General features: G+C 18.0%; 5 protein-coding genes across 5 annotated transcripts; 1 reads left to right on the forward strand and 4 right to left on the reverse strand.

The window, feature by feature from the left end:
* Positions 1–577: 577 nt before the first annotated feature.
* On the forward strand, positions 578–763 carry PGAL8A_00331200 (conserved Plasmodium protein, unknown function; the record flags this gene model as incomplete). The annotated part of the gene is made up of 1 exon (XM_028672340.1): positions 578–763. The coding sequence occupies one exon, from the start codon at positions 578–580 to the stop codon at positions 761–763; it is 186 nt and encodes a 61-aa protein (XP_028528902.1).
* A 58-nt stretch (positions 764–821) lies between these two features.
* On the reverse strand, positions 822–3,124 carry PGAL8A_00331300 (phenylalanine--tRNA ligase beta subunit, putative; the record flags this gene model as incomplete). The annotated part of the gene is made up of 3 exons (XM_028672341.1): positions 822–874; positions 1,018–1,137; positions 1,444–3,124. 3 exons carry the CDS (start codon positions 3,122–3,124, stop codon positions 822–824), a joined length of 1,854 nt encoding a protein of 617 aa, XP_028528903.1.
* Positions 3,125–4,402: 1,278 nt separating this feature from the next.
* PGAL8A_00331400 (syntaxin, putative) lies at positions 4,403–6,218 on the reverse strand (the record flags this gene model as incomplete). The annotated part of the gene is made up of 4 exons (XM_028672342.1): positions 4,403–5,173; positions 5,528–5,624; positions 5,920–5,960; positions 6,090–6,218. 4 exons carry the CDS (start codon positions 6,216–6,218, stop codon positions 4,403–4,405), a joined length of 1,038 nt encoding a protein of 345 aa, XP_028528904.1.
* A 666-nt stretch (positions 6,219–6,884) lies between these two features.
* Positions 6,885–12,595, reverse strand: SNF2L (chromatin remodeling protein, putative; the record flags this gene model as incomplete). Its single annotated transcript, XM_028672343.1, has 5 exons — positions 6,885–6,926; positions 7,179–7,295; positions 7,465–7,707; positions 7,804–7,887; positions 8,054–12,595. The coding sequence occupies 5 exons, from the start codon at positions 12,593–12,595 to the stop codon at positions 6,885–6,887; spliced, it is 5,028 nt and encodes a 1,675-aa protein (XP_028528905.1).
* Positions 12,596–14,498: 1,903 nt separating this feature from the next.
* Positions 14,499–18,261, reverse strand: PGAL8A_00331600 (conserved Plasmodium protein, unknown function; the record flags this gene model as incomplete). The annotated part of the gene is made up of 2 exons (XM_028672345.1): positions 14,499–17,850; positions 18,158–18,261. 2 exons carry the CDS (start codon positions 18,259–18,261, stop codon positions 14,499–14,501), a joined length of 3,456 nt encoding a protein of 1,151 aa, XP_028528906.1.
* Between the last annotated feature and the right edge of the window lie 428 nt (positions 18,262–18,689).

Genomic DNA, 18,689 nt, shown 5'->3' on the forward strand with positions numbered 1-18,689 from the left:
TTTAATTTAATAAAATTAAATTAATTAAAACGAAAAATATATTTCAATATATTCTTAATAAAAGAAAAAAATTTTATTTCTGCTTAATATAGAAAAAATGAAGGCTCAATTTTTTTTTTTTTTTTTTTAAACTCACACTAAAAATGTGTGTAAATAATATATAATATATACACATTTCTTCTATTATTATATACGTAAATATATATATTTTTTTTAAAATATTCCGATAAGACAATTTTAAAAACCAAAATAAAAAATTTATATACACTATAATAAATACATTTTTATTTTTAACAGAAAGATAATTGTGATTTTGTTAAATATAGACTAATAATTTAAAAACTATGAAAAGAAAATTTTAATATTATTATATATGTATTTATATTAGTACACAAATATGTTTACCACTTACTATTTTAATTATTTAAACAAACCATATTTAAATAATAAGTTAGAGTAAAAAAAAAAACTTTTATTAATATTATTTAATTTTTTTTTTTTTTTTTGTTTTAAGTTTTAATCTTATTTTATTTATATTATTATTTATTTTATTTTATTTTTTTTTTTTAATTTAAAAATGGAAAATAAAAATAACTTTGAATTTAAAAAAGTTGAGCATATGAATTTAGATTGCTTTAAAATACCAAAATTTTTTGAAGAAATTTTATCAGAATTCATAGCAAAATTATTAAGATACCATCCCAATAATGTATATCTTTTTTCCTTTAATTATTTCAATGATAAATTAAACAATTTGGAATGAAAAAATAAACGAAAAAATGATTCATATAATTTATTTAATAAAGTTTTCTTTCTATGTTTCACATAATCAAAGCATTCATTAGGGTTTGAATATTTATCTCTATAGTAGATACTAAAAAAAAAAAAAAAAATTATATAAAAAAAAGAATTAAAAAAGTAATAAAATAAAATAAATAATAATTATTTTATATCATTTATATTTATATAATTATTTACACTAATACATTTACATATTTTAGATATATTTATTTTTACCAGGAACATCAATAGAAAAATTTTCTAAAACTTTTGGATGAATTACGCCTAACACACCAAATTTTAGATTGAATGGATGTAAAATAATATCAACTATTCTTTCATTTAAAAAAGAGAAATCTGAAAAGATCAAAAACGAATAAATTTAAAAAAACAAGTAAAATAATGTAAGAAAAAAAAAAATTTCAAAAATAAAGTAAAATCAATACTTTTTGGAATATAAAATGTTTCTTATATATACATAACATATATAATGAAACTTTCATATAAATACAAAAATCATTTGATATATTTATAATAAACATTATACAAATGTTATTTAAACAAAAAATTACTAATTTATAAATTTATATTTAATATATATATATATATATATATATATATATATATATATATATATATATATATATATATATATATATATACCTTCTTTTGGTATTAACTTATAGAATATATCTGATCGAACATAAATATTTTCTTTTTTTTTTTCCTCTATTTTATAATCGCTAAATAAATTAAATTCTTTTAAAATAGCTTCTAATATTCCATGTAATTCTTCCAGCCCTGCAGTAAACTTATCAGCAAATATAACAGATAGATGTCTTTTGTTAACTGCATTAGTATCTGTCATGTTATAAGAGGTATATGCAACATCACCAATTTCAAAGAAACGTAATGGTAGTTCTCTGTGTTTATTTGTTGATACAAATTTTAATAAATTTACAATTAAAGATGTTCGAACAATTTCGTATTCAGATGTTTTAGAATTTAAAATTTGAACAGGAGGTGCTAAAGGGTTATATTCATCCATATTTATTTCAGAAGTATCATAACTCATATGATTTCTCAACATATAATCATAATTTTCTTTTTTGGATACTAAAGTATTAGTCATAACTTCTGTATATCCACATTCAACTAATGCATTTTTAAATAAATCAGAGCAAGTATTTAGTATATTCTTTTTAGAGAATTTACTATTCTGAGGTAATATATTTCCATATCCATATGCAATTGCAATATCTTCAATAATATCACAACAATGCATTATATCTGATCTATAAAAAGGTACTTCAATATTAAAACAAAACTCATCAATAACATTTATAGATATCATCATTTTCTTTAATAATTTTTCAATGGAATCTATAGTTATATCTGAAATTCCAGATAGTTTCCTAACATAATCAATATCACATTTTAACATTTTTTTTTGAAATAATGGATATAAATAGCTACTTCCTTTTTCTAACTCATGTTTTTCATCATATTTTACCAAAAAGGAATAAATAGAATACTTAGGTGTACAATATTCTGATAACATGGAACATAAAATATTCAAAGCTATTTCTGCCTTATTTTTATCGATAGCCGTACATTCAATAAAAATATTTTTTGTGTTTAATGTTATTTTCGTGTGATCACAATTAATAATAGGAGGCAAAGATATAATCTTTTTGTCTGCATCTACAATTATAGGATATCTTTCGAAATCTTTTATAATTTTTAAATATGGTTTTAAATTTAAATTATTTTCATAAAAATTTAACAAATTACTTCCATTCAGATTATTTTTTTCATTTAGAGGTGTAAAATTAATTTTTTCTTTTTCTTCAAATTTATATTCTAGTGGAAACTTTATTTTATCATAATCATGAATTCCAATAGCTAATATTGATCTTTTCTTTCCTATATTATGATGCAATTTTTCTTGTAATTCAATAATATTATTATAAACGTTTTCATTTATTTTCATATTTTTTAATGCACAACTCACAACATAACCTCTTCTTTCATCAACAGATTCATGAACTCTTATTATCTGGTTTTCTTTTAAGCATAAATCTTTATCATTAATTAGCAGTTCATATTTTATTCTTTCATAATTTCCTAAAAAATTTTTTAGGGCTCTACCTAAACCTTCTACACATATCAAATCGTATCTATTAGCAGGTACTTCTATCTTGTAAATTTTTTTATCATTTTTATACTCAACTTCATCTATTTCCAAACCAAAATCAAAACACAAATCCTTTAACTTTGTTTCACTAATATTTTCTCCTATTTTTTCTATTAATTCTTCTTCATAAACAGATATCGTTGGCATTCTATAAACGTGTATTTTTTGATATTTTATTTACAATAAGAAAAGAAAAAAAATTTTTTTTATTATGTAAAAACAAAACCTCCCTCAAATTATATACTTCGATTAAAATATTTAATTTGAAAAATATAAACTTAAATGTTAAAAAAAATATATATATATATATATATATTTTACTGATATGTAAAAGAGTCATATAAATCTTTATATTTTATTTAAAATACTAATTTAATTTTTGCATTCCTCATTCTTCTAAATAATATATATTTTTCTTTACAAATTAAGGTGATATTATATGATCAGTTAATAAAAATTATATTTTATATATTATGTCATTAAATTTTACTTTACTTTTTTTTTATTTCATTCTTTGCGTTTTTATAACATAAAATTTAAAAATATAACCTTGTTTACAAAGCTCTTTCTTTTTTTTATTTTATATTGATTTTCTAAATAAGGATTATATACATACTCTTTAAAAAAATATAAATGATATCACTAATTTTAATATTTTCTTTATAAACCTTTTTTTTTTTTTTATTAACTTTTTTTCTTTCCAAGTAATATTTAAATTATAAAAAAAATTTTCAAATTTTCTCTACAATCATACCTAAGTAAGAAACTATGAATAATAATGATATTTCACCATAATTATTTTGAAATTTTTTTCTGAAGCTAGAATTTATGTTGCATATGATTAAGAAAAAAAAAAAAAAGCTTAATTTTTGAATTGTTCTCTATAAACATTTTCAATTTTTAATTAAAAATATAGATCTTTTTAAAAGAAAGGAATATTATATATATATATATTTTTTTATTTTACAAGAATAAAATCACAGAATTTTTGCATCTTTAGTATTTTATTTTATTTTTTTTTTTTTTTGATAATAAATAATTATTAATATAAAAAAACTTTAATAATAACGAAAAAATAGTGTGTAATTAAATATAATCATATAATAAAAAAAAAAAAACTTAAAAATAAAATTAAATAATATGTTTTTTGAGACATTAAAAAAAAAAAAAATCATATTTGAGACTTTAAAAAAGAAAAGAATACAAAAATAATCCGGTTTTCTATTTTAAAGTATAAATTAATAATTAAAAAAAAAAAAAAAAAAAAGGAAACATTATTTTCTTAGTATAACTTATAGTGGAAAAAAAAATATTATATAGTATATAATGTTGCATTAAAATGTAAATTTCTTAATAATGAACAAAAGAAAATTTTTTTTGCTATAAATTATTTTAAAATATATATTATTACAACTAACATTTATTTTATATTACTTTAAGAACAACTAAAATTATAGTTATCAAAACTAATATTGCAATGAAAATATAAAACATACATTTAAAATTGCGAAAATATCTATTCCTAGCTATTTCAATCTCACGACCAGACATAATAATATTATCATGCGTACTAATTATTTGCGAATCAATATTATCAATATTCTCTCCTTGAATATTTATTTGTTCTGATAACTCTTTATATAATTCTTGAATATTTATTATATCTTTATGTAATTTTTTTATTTCTCTATTTTTCTGATTTAATATTTCCTTTTCAATATCTACTGTTTTTACGGATACAAACTGTTTTTCTTGAGGATAATTATTATCTTTTTCATTTTCTATATAAGTATCATTTTGCAATAAATATTCATTAATTTCATTTTTTTTATTTCCTGTAAATATATTATTTTTATATTTTTTTTTTTTTCTTTTTTCTTCAATTCTGCTGTCTATGCTTTGAAATTCGTTGCTTTTGTAACTATTATAAGTGTTTTCGTATTTATTTTCATAAAAATTATAATCATATATATTAACATTGAACTTATCTTGATTAGAATCATAATTAGAACTACTATTTCTTGAAAAGTTGTTAAATGAATTAAAACCTTCTAAATCATCTGGGGTGCTAAAATTGTTAGGATAAGAATATTTTAATGTAGTTTTATTTATATAATTTTTTGAAGCATTTTGAAAATTATTTATAGCTTTCATGTAGGAATTTGATAATTTTTGCAACATCAATTTCTTCCGTACCTTATTAATTAAAAAAAAAAACAAATTAAAAATATATAAATTTACCAAAAAAAATACAAAATGTTTGATGTAATATTACTAAAAAATTAATATATTTTTAATTTTATATATCATAACAAAATATATATTTTTATTCCTTCAATTTTTAACGGATATATAACATATATTGATCTAAAAATATTATTTTTTTTAAATTATATATATATATATATATATATTGTCCATTTTTAGATTTTCTTTTTGCAAGAAAAAAGTCATAAAAATTATCTCTCTTTATTATTTCGTTATTGCATTATTTATATAAATTAAGAATAAAAAATACGTACGTATCTTTGTACAAATTTAAATGCATACTTTTTCATTCTGTGAAAAGCCTTCCGTATTAGAACAATTCTTCAACTTCTTTTGTATCTCTTGAATTTTTATTTTCCCTTGTTGTACTATCTTTTGCCTATAAAAATATAATATTAAAATTTATATTCATTACAATAAAAGAATTATAATATCCTATTAAATTCTTTTCTAAATAATTTATTCAAAAATTATGTTCATTTTATTTAAACTGATAATACATAACATTAAATGGTAAATTTTTCTTTTTAAATTTTCTAATTTTATTTCTTATTATTTTGTTTATTTTTTAAATATACTGTACATTTCATATATTTTTTTCTTTTAATATATATATATATATAATTATCTCCTATATTTTTATATTTATTTCTTTTTCGATATTTTATTCCTACACTTTTTCTGAACTTTCAATGGAACACAATTCATTTTGACTCTATATTATTAAAAAAAAAAAAAAAATTCTTTTAATAAATACAAATATATATATTAATATAAAATAAAAATTCTTTCTTAAGTAATGAAAGATAAAAATAAATATTTAAATATTGAGAATCTTTCTTACAATGTTTGATATCTCCAACGTATACGATTGTATTACTTCTATATCTTTTTGAATATCAGAATTAAATTCATAATTATACACATTTTTTTCTATAAGTTTTTTATTATCATTCTTCTTTGAATATGACATATTTAAAAGATTTTACTTATAAAAAAAAAAAAATATAAAAAAATAGTAAAAAGCTATAGTTTAAGTATATATTATTAAAAAACTATTTTGAGTACTAATTTTTAAATTTAATTCTTATTTTTATGTAAAAAAGCTTCAAGTTATTGTTAAAAGGAGTAAAACATTTTTTTTTTTATTATTTGCTCTTATCACATATTTCACTTTCATTTTTTTTATTTATTATTTTAAAAATTTATACAACTTAAATGACAAAAAATTGAAATTTACCATAGCAAAAATTTTGGGAAAAAAAAAAAAAAAAAAAAAAAAAATCGAAATTGACAATTTAAAAAGTGGGAAAAAAAATTAGAAAAAAAAAAATATATAAACATATATATATATATATATTTATAAATATATATACACGTATATAAATGAGAGCTATAGAAGTATCTTGAACAAAAAAAAAAAAAAAAAAAAAAGATAATGGGTAAAAAAAATATAATATAAACTGAGGAAATAAATTGAATATATCACAAATATAAGAAATAAAAAATATACACAATTTTTTCTATTATTTAACAAGAACGGTTATTAAAAGATGATAAAATAAATATGTAAAATAAATTAAAAATTTTTATAGCAAATAACTTCATGTATTAAAAAAATTTGTTTATACTGATTAATTTAAAATCTTTTTCTTTCCTTATTATTTGTACTCTTGGAGCTCTATAAAATAAAATAATATTATGTAAAAAAATTAAAAAAAAATTAATATATTAATAAGCTGCACACACACACAAAAAAAAAAAAAAAAAAAAAAAAAAAAAAGAAAAAAAAAAAAAAGATCTTAAAATTCTAATTATTGTTTGAATGAATTATATTAAAAATATAAAAATACTAATTATTGATACTCAATAAAAATTTTCAAATTATTTATATTAATCTTTAATGATATATTTAACATATTATTATTATTACCTTTTTATTTAAGTTAACAATAGCATCAATTATCAATCTACATCTGTATTCAATTTTTTCTAAAGATGTACTTGCAAATCTAAAAAAATTAAAAGCCTCTGGCCAATAGTAAGGTGCCTGAATAATTAATATATTATAAAATATTTATATCAAAACAAAAAATAAAAATTATAAATGAACATTTTGTAATATAATATATATGTATCAAACATAATAATAAAATCTATATATTTTCATAAAAAGTTATATAAAGATAATTTCTTATTTTTATATTTTTTTTGCTAACCAATATATGAATATTTTTAATCTGAACTACTCCTTGTTGATATAACAACCAAAGTAGTATTTTATTTTCTTGATCATAATATGAAATATCTTCTTCATTTAAATTAATTTTACTATCTTCTACTTTAGTTTTCTTGGGAGAACTTGAAATATCCTCATTTTTTTCCATTTTTTCATAACACAAATTAGAAGGCAACTTCAACTTCTCTATTGTATCGACACCCTCAGATAATTGTTTTTCAACCTACAGAGAATAAAAATATATAAATATTTTTTTATTATCAGACTTAATTAAAACAATTTATATATTCTCATTTTTTTTTTTTTTTTTTATAATTACAAAATTTGCAATCACATCATTTTCTTCTTGCACTATTTTTTTTTGCAGATCAGATTTCCTAATTTTTTCAATTAATCTTACACCCTTAAAAAAATAAAAAAAATATATATAAATATTTATAAATAAATAAATAAATAAATAAATAAATAAATAAATAAATATATATATATATATATATATATATATATATATATATATATATATATATATATATATATAATTATACATTTATGTAATTAAAAAAAATTACCCCTTTAATTTGTTCATATTTTTTAAAAAAGACTTTCAAATAAGTCTTAATATCTTCCAATGATTTTTTAGATTTAATAAAATATTTTTCATAAATAAATTCAATATCATCACTACCATAAATAATTAATCCATTCATTAATTTATTAAATTCTGCTTTATTCCATTTTGAAAAACCTTGCTGCAATAATTCTTGTTTTTCTATTTTAATTTTATCAATATCTATGTTAGATATATCATTTTCTGCTCTTTTTTTGTTTTTCTTTCCTTTTTTCATCTTTTTGTTATTGTTATTTTCGTTATTTGTATCTGCAATGTGTTTTCTGATAAAATTGGTTAAATAGTCATAACAGTTTTTTACATTTTTATCTTTGAATTTTATGATATTTATTTTTTTTTTTGATTCAAACAGATTTATTATTTTTTTCTTAAAATCATTTGTATCAATATTATTATTTTCTTCCTCTATATTTTTATCATCCAAAATGTTTGGATTTATCAGGTTAATAATTTGGTAGATATTTTTTGCATGTATATCTAAAAATTCATTAAGAGTAACTATTTTTTTAAAATCCTCTTGTTCACTTTGAGCTTCAATAATTTCTTTAATTTTTTCTTCATTTTTATGGTAATTATTCCATTTTTCTTCAATCTGTTCTAGCTCATCTAATCTTTCATTATTAAAAAATTGAAAATCATGTCCTCCTTTAGCCTCAGCTTTCCATCCATGAAGACTCAATTTTTTTTTAATTAATCTACTATTTCCATTATTTATAACTTTCCATTTACTTTTTCTTTCTCCTAGGTCTAGAAAAGTTATATTTTTTTTATTATTTTTTAAAAATTTCTTAATAGTACTCCTTATTTTGTTCATTTTTTTTTTTTTTTTACTATCAGCATCTAAATTCGTAGTTGATGAATCTTCAACAGAATTCGAATTGTCTTCATCACTAGTTTCTTCAGATTCATCTTCTCTATTTAAATTATTATACATGTTTAACCCCCCATCTAAAGATATATTAGTTAAATCAAATATATTCTCTAGATTTTTCAATTTATTTTCTATTTCCATTGTTCTTTTTTCTGCATTAGCTAAAATGATATCGATATCTTCATCAGAAATAGATGAAACATCTTGAGTTTTGTAAACTTCTGGGGCACCAAAATTTAGAATATCATGCAATTCTTGTTTATTATTATCTTTATTACTACTCAAATTTAATTTACCTTTTTGTATAATTAAAGAATCTAATTTTAATTTTTTTGCTGCTCTTTCTACAATTTTTTCTTCTACTGAATTCTGCGTAACAAATCTATAAACAATAACTCTTTTTTTTTGACCGATACGATGTGCTCTATCCATTGCTTGGATATCCATTTGAGGATTGTAATCTGAATCAAACAAAATTACAATATCTGCTGATGTAAGGTTAATACCTATTCCACCTGCTCTTGTAGATAATAAAAATATAAAATATTTACTATTTGGTTCGTTAAACTGATTAATTCTTATTTGCCTTTCATCTCCTGGCGTTGAACCATCAATTCTTAAATATTCATAATTTTTCCATCTACAATAATCATCAATTATATCTAACAATCGTGTCATTTGAGAAAACAATAGTACTCTGGAATTTTCTTTTTTTAATCTTGGTAATAATTTATCTAAAAGAGACATTTTTCCTGAGGTTTCAATTAGATGATTTCCTTCTATATATGGAGGTTCTTCAATTCCATCAAACAAATATGGATGATTGCAACACTTTCTTAACTGCATTAAAATATTTAACATTTGATTTTTGCTACCAGTCATAGCATTTATTACATCAATATTTTTACTAAGGATATCCGAATATAATTTTTTCTGTAATTTCGACATACCGACGAAAATATAAATTTCTCTTTTTGGTGGTAAGGATTGTTCAACTTCTACTTTTAATCTTCTAAGCATAAATGGCTTTAAAATTGTATGCAACTGTGTAATTATTTCACTTTGTTTATTATCATTAGTACTGATCTTAGATATATTAAATAGATTATCAAATTCTTCAGAGTTATCAAAAATTTTAGGCATTAAAAAATTCAGTAATGACCACAATTCTTTCAAATTATTATGTAATGGAGTTCCTGTTAACAATAATCTATTTTCTGATTTAAGAAAACGAACAGAAGAACTTAAAACACTCTTTTCATTTTTTATTCTATGGGCTTCATCAATTATTAAGAAAAACCACTCAATATCATATAGAGCACTTTTGTCTTTAATAACTATTTCGTAAGTTGTTAATAACACATCATAATCTGTGTGCAATACTTTTTTGTTTAATTCTCTCCTTTGATCTTTATTACCATAATATTTAAATGCTTTTAGTTCATTACACCATTTTTTAATTTCTTCATACCAATTATCTAAAGTTGATCTGGGACATATAATTATACTTTTTTTTTTAATATTTTTATTAAACCTTAAATAGCATAATAAGCTAATTGTTTGCAAAGTCTTTCCTAGACCCATTTCGTCAGCTAAAATTCCATTAATTTTAAATTTGTACAACTGATACAACCAATTTAATCCTTCTATTTGATAAGGTTTCATAATACCTTTAATACTTACAGGTTGCTTTAATATAATAGTGTCGTCTTCTTCACTTGCTTCCTTTAACAACATGTAGTCTTCTTCTTTCTCTGTTAATACACAACGTCTAGTTTTGTTTATTTTTGATTGTACATTAATTTTTATCCGTTGTCCTGATAATTTTTCTGTATATTTTTTGGTTTCAGTTAATAAAAGTTCTAATTTATCTTGTAAATAACTACCTCTTTCTGTATTATCTGTATTATTTTTGATCAATGTACTTACTTCTGTTGAATTTTTCTCCTTTTCATTATCATCAAAACTTTTACTTTCATTTTTTTCTACTTCTGTTTTCTTTGTTTCTATATCATTTGTTTCTATTTCTTGACTATTTTTAATTTCTTCTATTCTTGTTATTTTTCTTCTTTTAAAAGAAATATCATTTTCCTCCAAATTATATTTCTCCTTTTTTCTATTATCATTTATATCATAATAGTTTGAATCACTATTTAAATTACTCATTAAATTATTATTTTGCAAAATATCATTATTATTGTTATTATCGTTATCGCTGTTCTCATTATTAATATTATTATTCTCATAATTAATATGATTATTATTATTATTATAACTATTATTAGTAGTAGTAGTAGAATTACCATTATTATTATTATTGTTAATATTATTATTATCATCATTATCAACATCATTATCATCATCATTATCATCATCATCATCATCATTATTATTATTATTATTATTACTATTATTGTTAATATTATTATTATCATCATCATTATCATTATTATTATTATTATTATTGTTGTTGTTATTATTATTGTTGTTGTTGTTATTATTATTGTTGTTATTATTATTATTATTATTAGTATTAGTATTAGTATGATTAGTATTGTTATTATTATTAATATTATCATTATTTTTGTTATTATTTTCCTTATTATTATTACTGTTATTATTATTTTTTCTATTATAAATATTGTTGTTATCACCGTTAATATTATTTTTGTTATTATTATGGTTAAAATCATTTCTTAATGATTTGTTATCTTCGTGTAACATTTCCTTATTATAAGAGTACTTATTTTTATCACTTAAGTCATTATCATTATTAATGTTCATTTCAGTTTTATTGTTCTCTTTATTATCATTATTTTCTCTAACAATTTTATTTATATCTCCATTTTTTTCCTCATTACATTTCAATTCATTTTTAGATTTATTTGTGTCATAATTATTTCCATAAAGAATTTTATAATCTTTTTCTGTTCGTCTTATTTCTTTATTTATACCACTAATATTATTATACACGTCCTCACTCAAGCAACTGTTATAGTTACTTCCATTAATGTTATTATTTATGCTATCTTCATTACTATCAGTTAATGTAATATTATTATTATTATTATTTATCTCAATTTCTTCATTACTACTATTGAAATAATCATATGAATTTTTTGTCATTTCCGTATATGCATTTTTATGTTTATTAATTATTTTGTTCTCAACATTTATATTACTTAATTTATTTACTTTATATTTATCTAATGAACTTTTATTATATTCTTCACATGAACCTGTATTCATAGAACTACCACAAAAGTTAGTAACTTTTGAATTATTTTCATTATCTAATAACTTAACATCGAAATTATTCTCAACATACATATCATTGCTATTTAAAGTAAATTCAGTGTTCATACTGTTCTCCTTAACAGAATTTAATTCTCTTTTTTTTTGAGCTGTATCAATATTGTCATTCACTACGTTGTTTTTCATATTACTATATATATTCTTAGAATTATTTTTTTTTTCTAAAAGAAATATTTTATCATGACTATGCTTTTTAGTTTCTCTATCTAGATTTATTTGTTCATTCAAATTATTAGTAACTGCATTAATATGATCTTTATTTATATAATTTAAATTTACTCTTTCAGAATTATCCATTTATATTTATTTTTTCATAAATGTCAATTTTTTTTTTTTTAATTTCCATATACATTTAAAAACATTTTTTTTTAAATAAATATATATATATATATAAATATATATATATATATATAATCTATATGTTTATAAACTCAAATTTATCTATATTTAATATTTTCCTTTTTATTTTTATTTCTAAAAAAAAATTTAAAAAAAAAAAAAAATCGATATTTTAATAATATAAAATACTTAATACAAAAACACACATTTGATTAAATTAAATTATACAATTATATTTTTATAGTGTAAAATGAATATATATATATTCACAAAATATTAATAAATACTTTTAGAAATTTTATTTTTTTAAATTAAAAATTTTTATTGTGGATTTGAATTTTTTTTTTTTTTTTTTTTTTTTAATAAATTAAAAATTTTTTTTTTTTTGTTATTAAAATTTTAAAATTTCCTTTTTTTATTAACAAGGCAGTTTTATTTTTATTTTTATTAGTCACTATTTCAAATATATATGTAATTTCTTTATTTCTTTATTTCTTTATTTCTTTATTTGTTCATTTATTTTTTTTTTTTTTTTTTTTTTTTTTTTTTTTTTTTTTTTTTTTTTTTTTTTTTTTCATATGTACATAAAAAATTTTTAAGCTACCTATAAGTGTGATCAAATAATTAATGTTTTTTAAAACATTTTTCCCATAAATATATTTATCTAAATATAAAGAATTATTATTTAATTTTTAATATAAATATTTAAATATATTTAAAAAATTAGCATAAATAAATCATATGCATATAAATATTTTAAAGGCATTTAACAAAATTTTATATGTATATTTTACTGATATTTCTTTTAAGAATTAAAATAATTTAGCTTCTTTTAAGTTGTATTAATTATTATGTAACAGTTATTTTTATTTTCATTTTTAATATGTTTAAATAACATTTTTTTTAATCAATATTTAGGCTAAAACAATTATATTAAGGCAAAAAAAAAAATGCATGTTCAGTATACAAAAAATTATTTTTAATTTATTAAGATTAACTAAATATCACATATATATGTAATATATATATGTAGATAGATAGATAGATATGGGTATATATGCTTTTTATTTATTTCATCTTTAAAGATATAATGGAACTTAATATTTTTAATTTATTGGATATCTTATCTTTTTATATTATATTATTTTACTTAAAAAAAAAAAAAAAAAAATTGTAGAACATATAGTGGTATTCTAATAAGAAATGTATTAAATCGAATAAAAAATGCAAATATAAACAAAAATATTTTAATATTAACATTATATGATATATATATTTCTTTCCTTTTTTGGAATTTTAAGATAAACTTTTTTTTCTTTCTTATTTTTTCTTTTTTTTTTTTTTTTTTCTTTTTTTGTAGTAAAAAAATAAAGATATATAAACAATTTAAAAGGGTAACTATGAAAATGAGAAAATAATTTATTTTTATGTATAAAAAATATACATATGTATTTATATATATATAAGTATTTTGTAAATATATACAAGTATTTCTTAATATATATAACTAATTTAATAGCATTAATATAAATATATTTTATAATAAAAAGAATTTAAAATGTTTTAATTAAAGGAAATTTATATTATACTTATTTTTTAATTGTTTTAAAAAAAAAAAAAAAAAAAATCTTTAAAAAGAATACAAAAAAATAAAAAATATATATGTAGGTTGTATAAATACACAATATGATTAATTTTTAACAGAAAAAAAGAAAAGTATTAAAGTATGTAAATACAAATTTTTAAAAAGAAAACTATTTGATCTAGAAAAATGAATAAGGAAATGTATATATATATTTTTAATAGAATTAAGTTCAAATTATTAAAAATATATCCATTGATAAATTTAATGTTTCTTCATTTAAGATTTTCTCATAGTTTTTTTATTTTCATCATTCAAAAAGTTATTATAATGTTGAAGATAATATTTTTTATATTCTGTATTTATATTATTTACATCCATTTTAATATAATTTAAGGTAATATTTTTATTAGTAGCTATATCAATTATCTGAAAAAAATATTTTCTAGAAATAGGATCATTTTTCAAGTTAAAATAATGAAATATTTTATTTAGTAACAAGCCAATTTGATTAATAGATAAACCGAAATGAATCATACTATTATAAAAATTAAAATATTTAAAAAAAAAGAAATATTTTTTAATTAATGATTCTTTATTTTCGTAGCGTAATTTTTCCAATAAAATAATTTCTTGTATTATTTCTGATATTATAACTAAAAAACTAACTTCCCAGAATTTTATGTTGTTCCAAAAGTTATGTGAATATAAAAATTTATGTAAAAATATTTTTTGCTTTTTGCTATCATTTGAATCATTAATATATTCACTTTTTATACTTGTTTCATTTTTGATGTTTTCTTCTAATGTGTTATTTATAGTTTTATTATAAGTTTCATCATTTTCATTAAGAGGATTTTTTGTATTTACATTTATTTTTTCTTCATCTTCTATATATCTATCATTCATATTTTCATATGTACTATTTATATTTACATTCTCATTTATATATTTTTCACTTACTTCTTTTATGCAATTTTTGTTTCTATTATTTAAATTAAAATCATTTAAATTTACATCACTTTCGTTATTTAGTTCATTTTTTTCATTTTTATTACATTCATATATATTTATAACACTCTTACTTTTTGGATACATTTGATTAACTTTAGAAAATATTTTTACATTCTTTGTATTAAAAGAAATATTTTTAGAGTTTCCATTTTCATCAGAAAAATATTTTTCTTTTGTATTTTTTATTAAATTCATATCACTAGTTTTTTTATTGTTTAATATATCTATATTTTTATTTGATAAGGAATTTTTTTTTTTTTCAAAAAGAGAATACTTTTGCAATAATAAATTCACATTAATAGTGTTATCATTTTCAATTTCAAAATAAAAATTTTCTGCTGCAATCAAAATATAAATGGATGACCAGTAATCTACGTATAAATTACAGTAGTCTAAAAATATTAAGATTATTTTTGCAAGTAAAACTATACTCTTAAGAAAAATAAAATTTATTCTTTTCTTTTTAATTAAATCTATTAAACATTCGCAAAATACAAATCTATTATTATACACATTAAAATATTTTGTAATGTTAAATTCTGATATCTTATCAAAATTACCCATAAATAAATTTTTTAAATAGAAATGAAAAAAAATTCCCATTTTTTTTAAATTATTATTCACATTACCTAATAAACCATCAAAATTATTTTTTTCACTGCTAACACTACTTGAGCTATCTTTTTTTTTTTTCTCATGTAGGTTTTTTATTAAAGAATAGCTATAATCAGATTCATCATCTGTATTACCACTAAAGCAATCGTATTTATAACCTTTTGAATCAATATTACTACTATTATCATTGTTCTCAGTACTAAAATTGATATTTTCATTTTTTTTTTTTTCCTCTATATATTTATTTTTTCTATTACATTCACTTTTAATAAATTCTTTTCCAGAATTTTCATATATATTATTTAAGTTATCCTGTTCATTTTCATTTATTTTACCTTTTTCATCTATATCACTTTTATTTAACGAATTATATTTAATAGATGTATCATTTTCTTCACATACTTTTTCTTTTCTCTCAAAATTTACATCCGTATATAATTTTTTTTCTACGTTAATATATTCATTTATATTTCTATCGGTATTCATAAACAAATTCCCTTGTTTATGAGTATCTATATCATCCAGTTCAAAATTTTTGCTTTCATTCATTATTATATCTTTACTTTTATTCATTATTATATCTTTACTTTCATTCATTATTATATCTTTACTTTCATTCATTATTATATCTTTTCTTTCATTCATTATTATATCTTTTCTTTCATTCATTATTACATCTTTACTTTCATTCATTATTATATCTTTGCTTTCATTCATTATTATATCTTTCCTTTCATTCATTATTACATCTTTACCATCATTCATTATTATATTTTCTCTTTTACGAAACTCTTTATCATTATAATAATTTTCATGTTCTTTTTCAATTTCTTCATATAAATTTAAACAATTACCTTCATTTTCTTCATGCAATGATATATTGTCTTCATTTTCTCCTTTAAAATCATCATCATTACTTTCTTTTTTATTAAAAAAAATAATTTCATTAAAAATGTTTGTGTATATACTATTAAAATTTTGTGCACTCTTTTTACTATTATTTTGAATAAAGTTTTTGTAAACATCAACATTAAAAAATGTAGAAATTAAATTTCTATATTTATTTTTGGTATTATTTAAATAATCATTATCTATTGAAATATCTTCATAATTATTAAGAGAGCCATTTTTTTTGACATAATTTAATTCATTTAGGTAATCAATTAACATAGGCCATGAGACTATATTATTAAAAAATATTATATCTTCAATTTCATTTTTAAATTTTTTATTATAAGATAGACAATATTCTTCTATTTCTCCATATGGATTAATATCTTTGAATATATCTATGCAGTTATTAAGATCATATTGAACATTTCTTATATATGAGGTAAAAAAAATTAAATATTTCATAATGTTATCTTTTATACATGAAATTCTTTTATAATCCATTGATTCAAGTGAATATAAAATACTTTTCAATCTTTTTTCTTTTTTTAATTCAACTTCATTTATAATATTTATTGTGTTTTTATATTCATATTCTTTCTTTTTAGCTACTAGGTATTTATTTATACACACATTTGATAATTCTATTCTTTTTATAGGATGATAATATGCACTGTTATGAAAAACATTAATAGACTCCATTAATTCTTCATATGCATTTACACAATTTTCAATATATTTTACACTTTCTTTTTTTGTTTTTTCTACTATTTTTTCATTTTCAATACCATCAATTTTTATTTGATCAAAGACATTTTTATGATTAACTAAAGTGGTATTTAATGTGTTATTTAATATTTCACATTCAATGTAATTAACAAAATCTTTAATTTGTTCACATCTCCTTTCAATATTTTTTTTTAAACTAATAATTCCACTTTTAATACCTGACGATTCACTGTTAAATTCTTTAAATATATTACATAAACTTCTTAAATTACTTTCATATTCTTTTTCTATACGAATAATTTCAACAAATATTTTGCTTAAATGTTCACAACATTTTCTACCTTCTTCTACTCGTTTTAAAGCTTTCTTCCAATCATAAATGCTGAAAAATTTTTTTTTTTTTAAATTTTAATACAATTTAAAATGATATATTTATTATTTATGTGTATTTTTATTAATATATATATATATATTTAATCATTAAAATAACTTTTTTAAAAGTTATTAAAATATAGTGTAATATTTTTCTTTTCTTTTTTTTTTTTTACAAAAATATAACACAAAAATATATTATTATTAGTCAGTCAAATTTAAAAAAATATATAAATATATTTCACTTAATATTTATTTGTTCATTTAGTAAAATGATTCGTAAATATTTTAATATAATATTTTTTTATATAACTTACAATGTGTTTTCAAAATTTCTTAAATTCTTTTCCTTTGTTTCATTTTTATTTTTTTCTGAATTAACTGTATTTTGTTCATTTTCATTTTTTTTGTTATATTCCATCTCTTTTATTCCTTTTATATTATAATATATTCTTACAAATAACTAGTAAATTAATGATACAATATTTATAAAAAAACCAAAAAAAAAGGTATAGAAAATAATAATAAAATCTAATTCAGTAAAGAAAATTAAAATTAGGAATTATGTAAATTTTTCATGTAATTAAGCTTTTTTTTTTTTTTTTTTTTTTCTAATTGACAATTTTTCAATTAAGCAAAAGAAATATGTACATATAACGTGTTTTATTTTTCTTTTCAAATACTTGGAGTATACTTAAAAAATCTACACATTTCATATATACATATAAATAATTAGAAACTTTTTGTTTTATTTATTTTATTTAAAACTTATATGGATAAGTGAAATTAATTACAAATATAAGAAAATTAAATTCATCTTTTTTTTTTTTTTTTTTTTTTTTTTTTTTA

The sequence above is a fragment of the Plasmodium gallinaceum genome, assembly GCF_900005855.1.
Source record: "Plasmodium gallinaceum strain 8A genome assembly, contig: PGAL8A_v1_98, whole genome shotgun sequence".
Classification (NCBI taxonomy): domain Eukaryota; phylum Apicomplexa; class Aconoidasida; order Haemosporida; family Plasmodiidae; genus Plasmodium; species Plasmodium gallinaceum.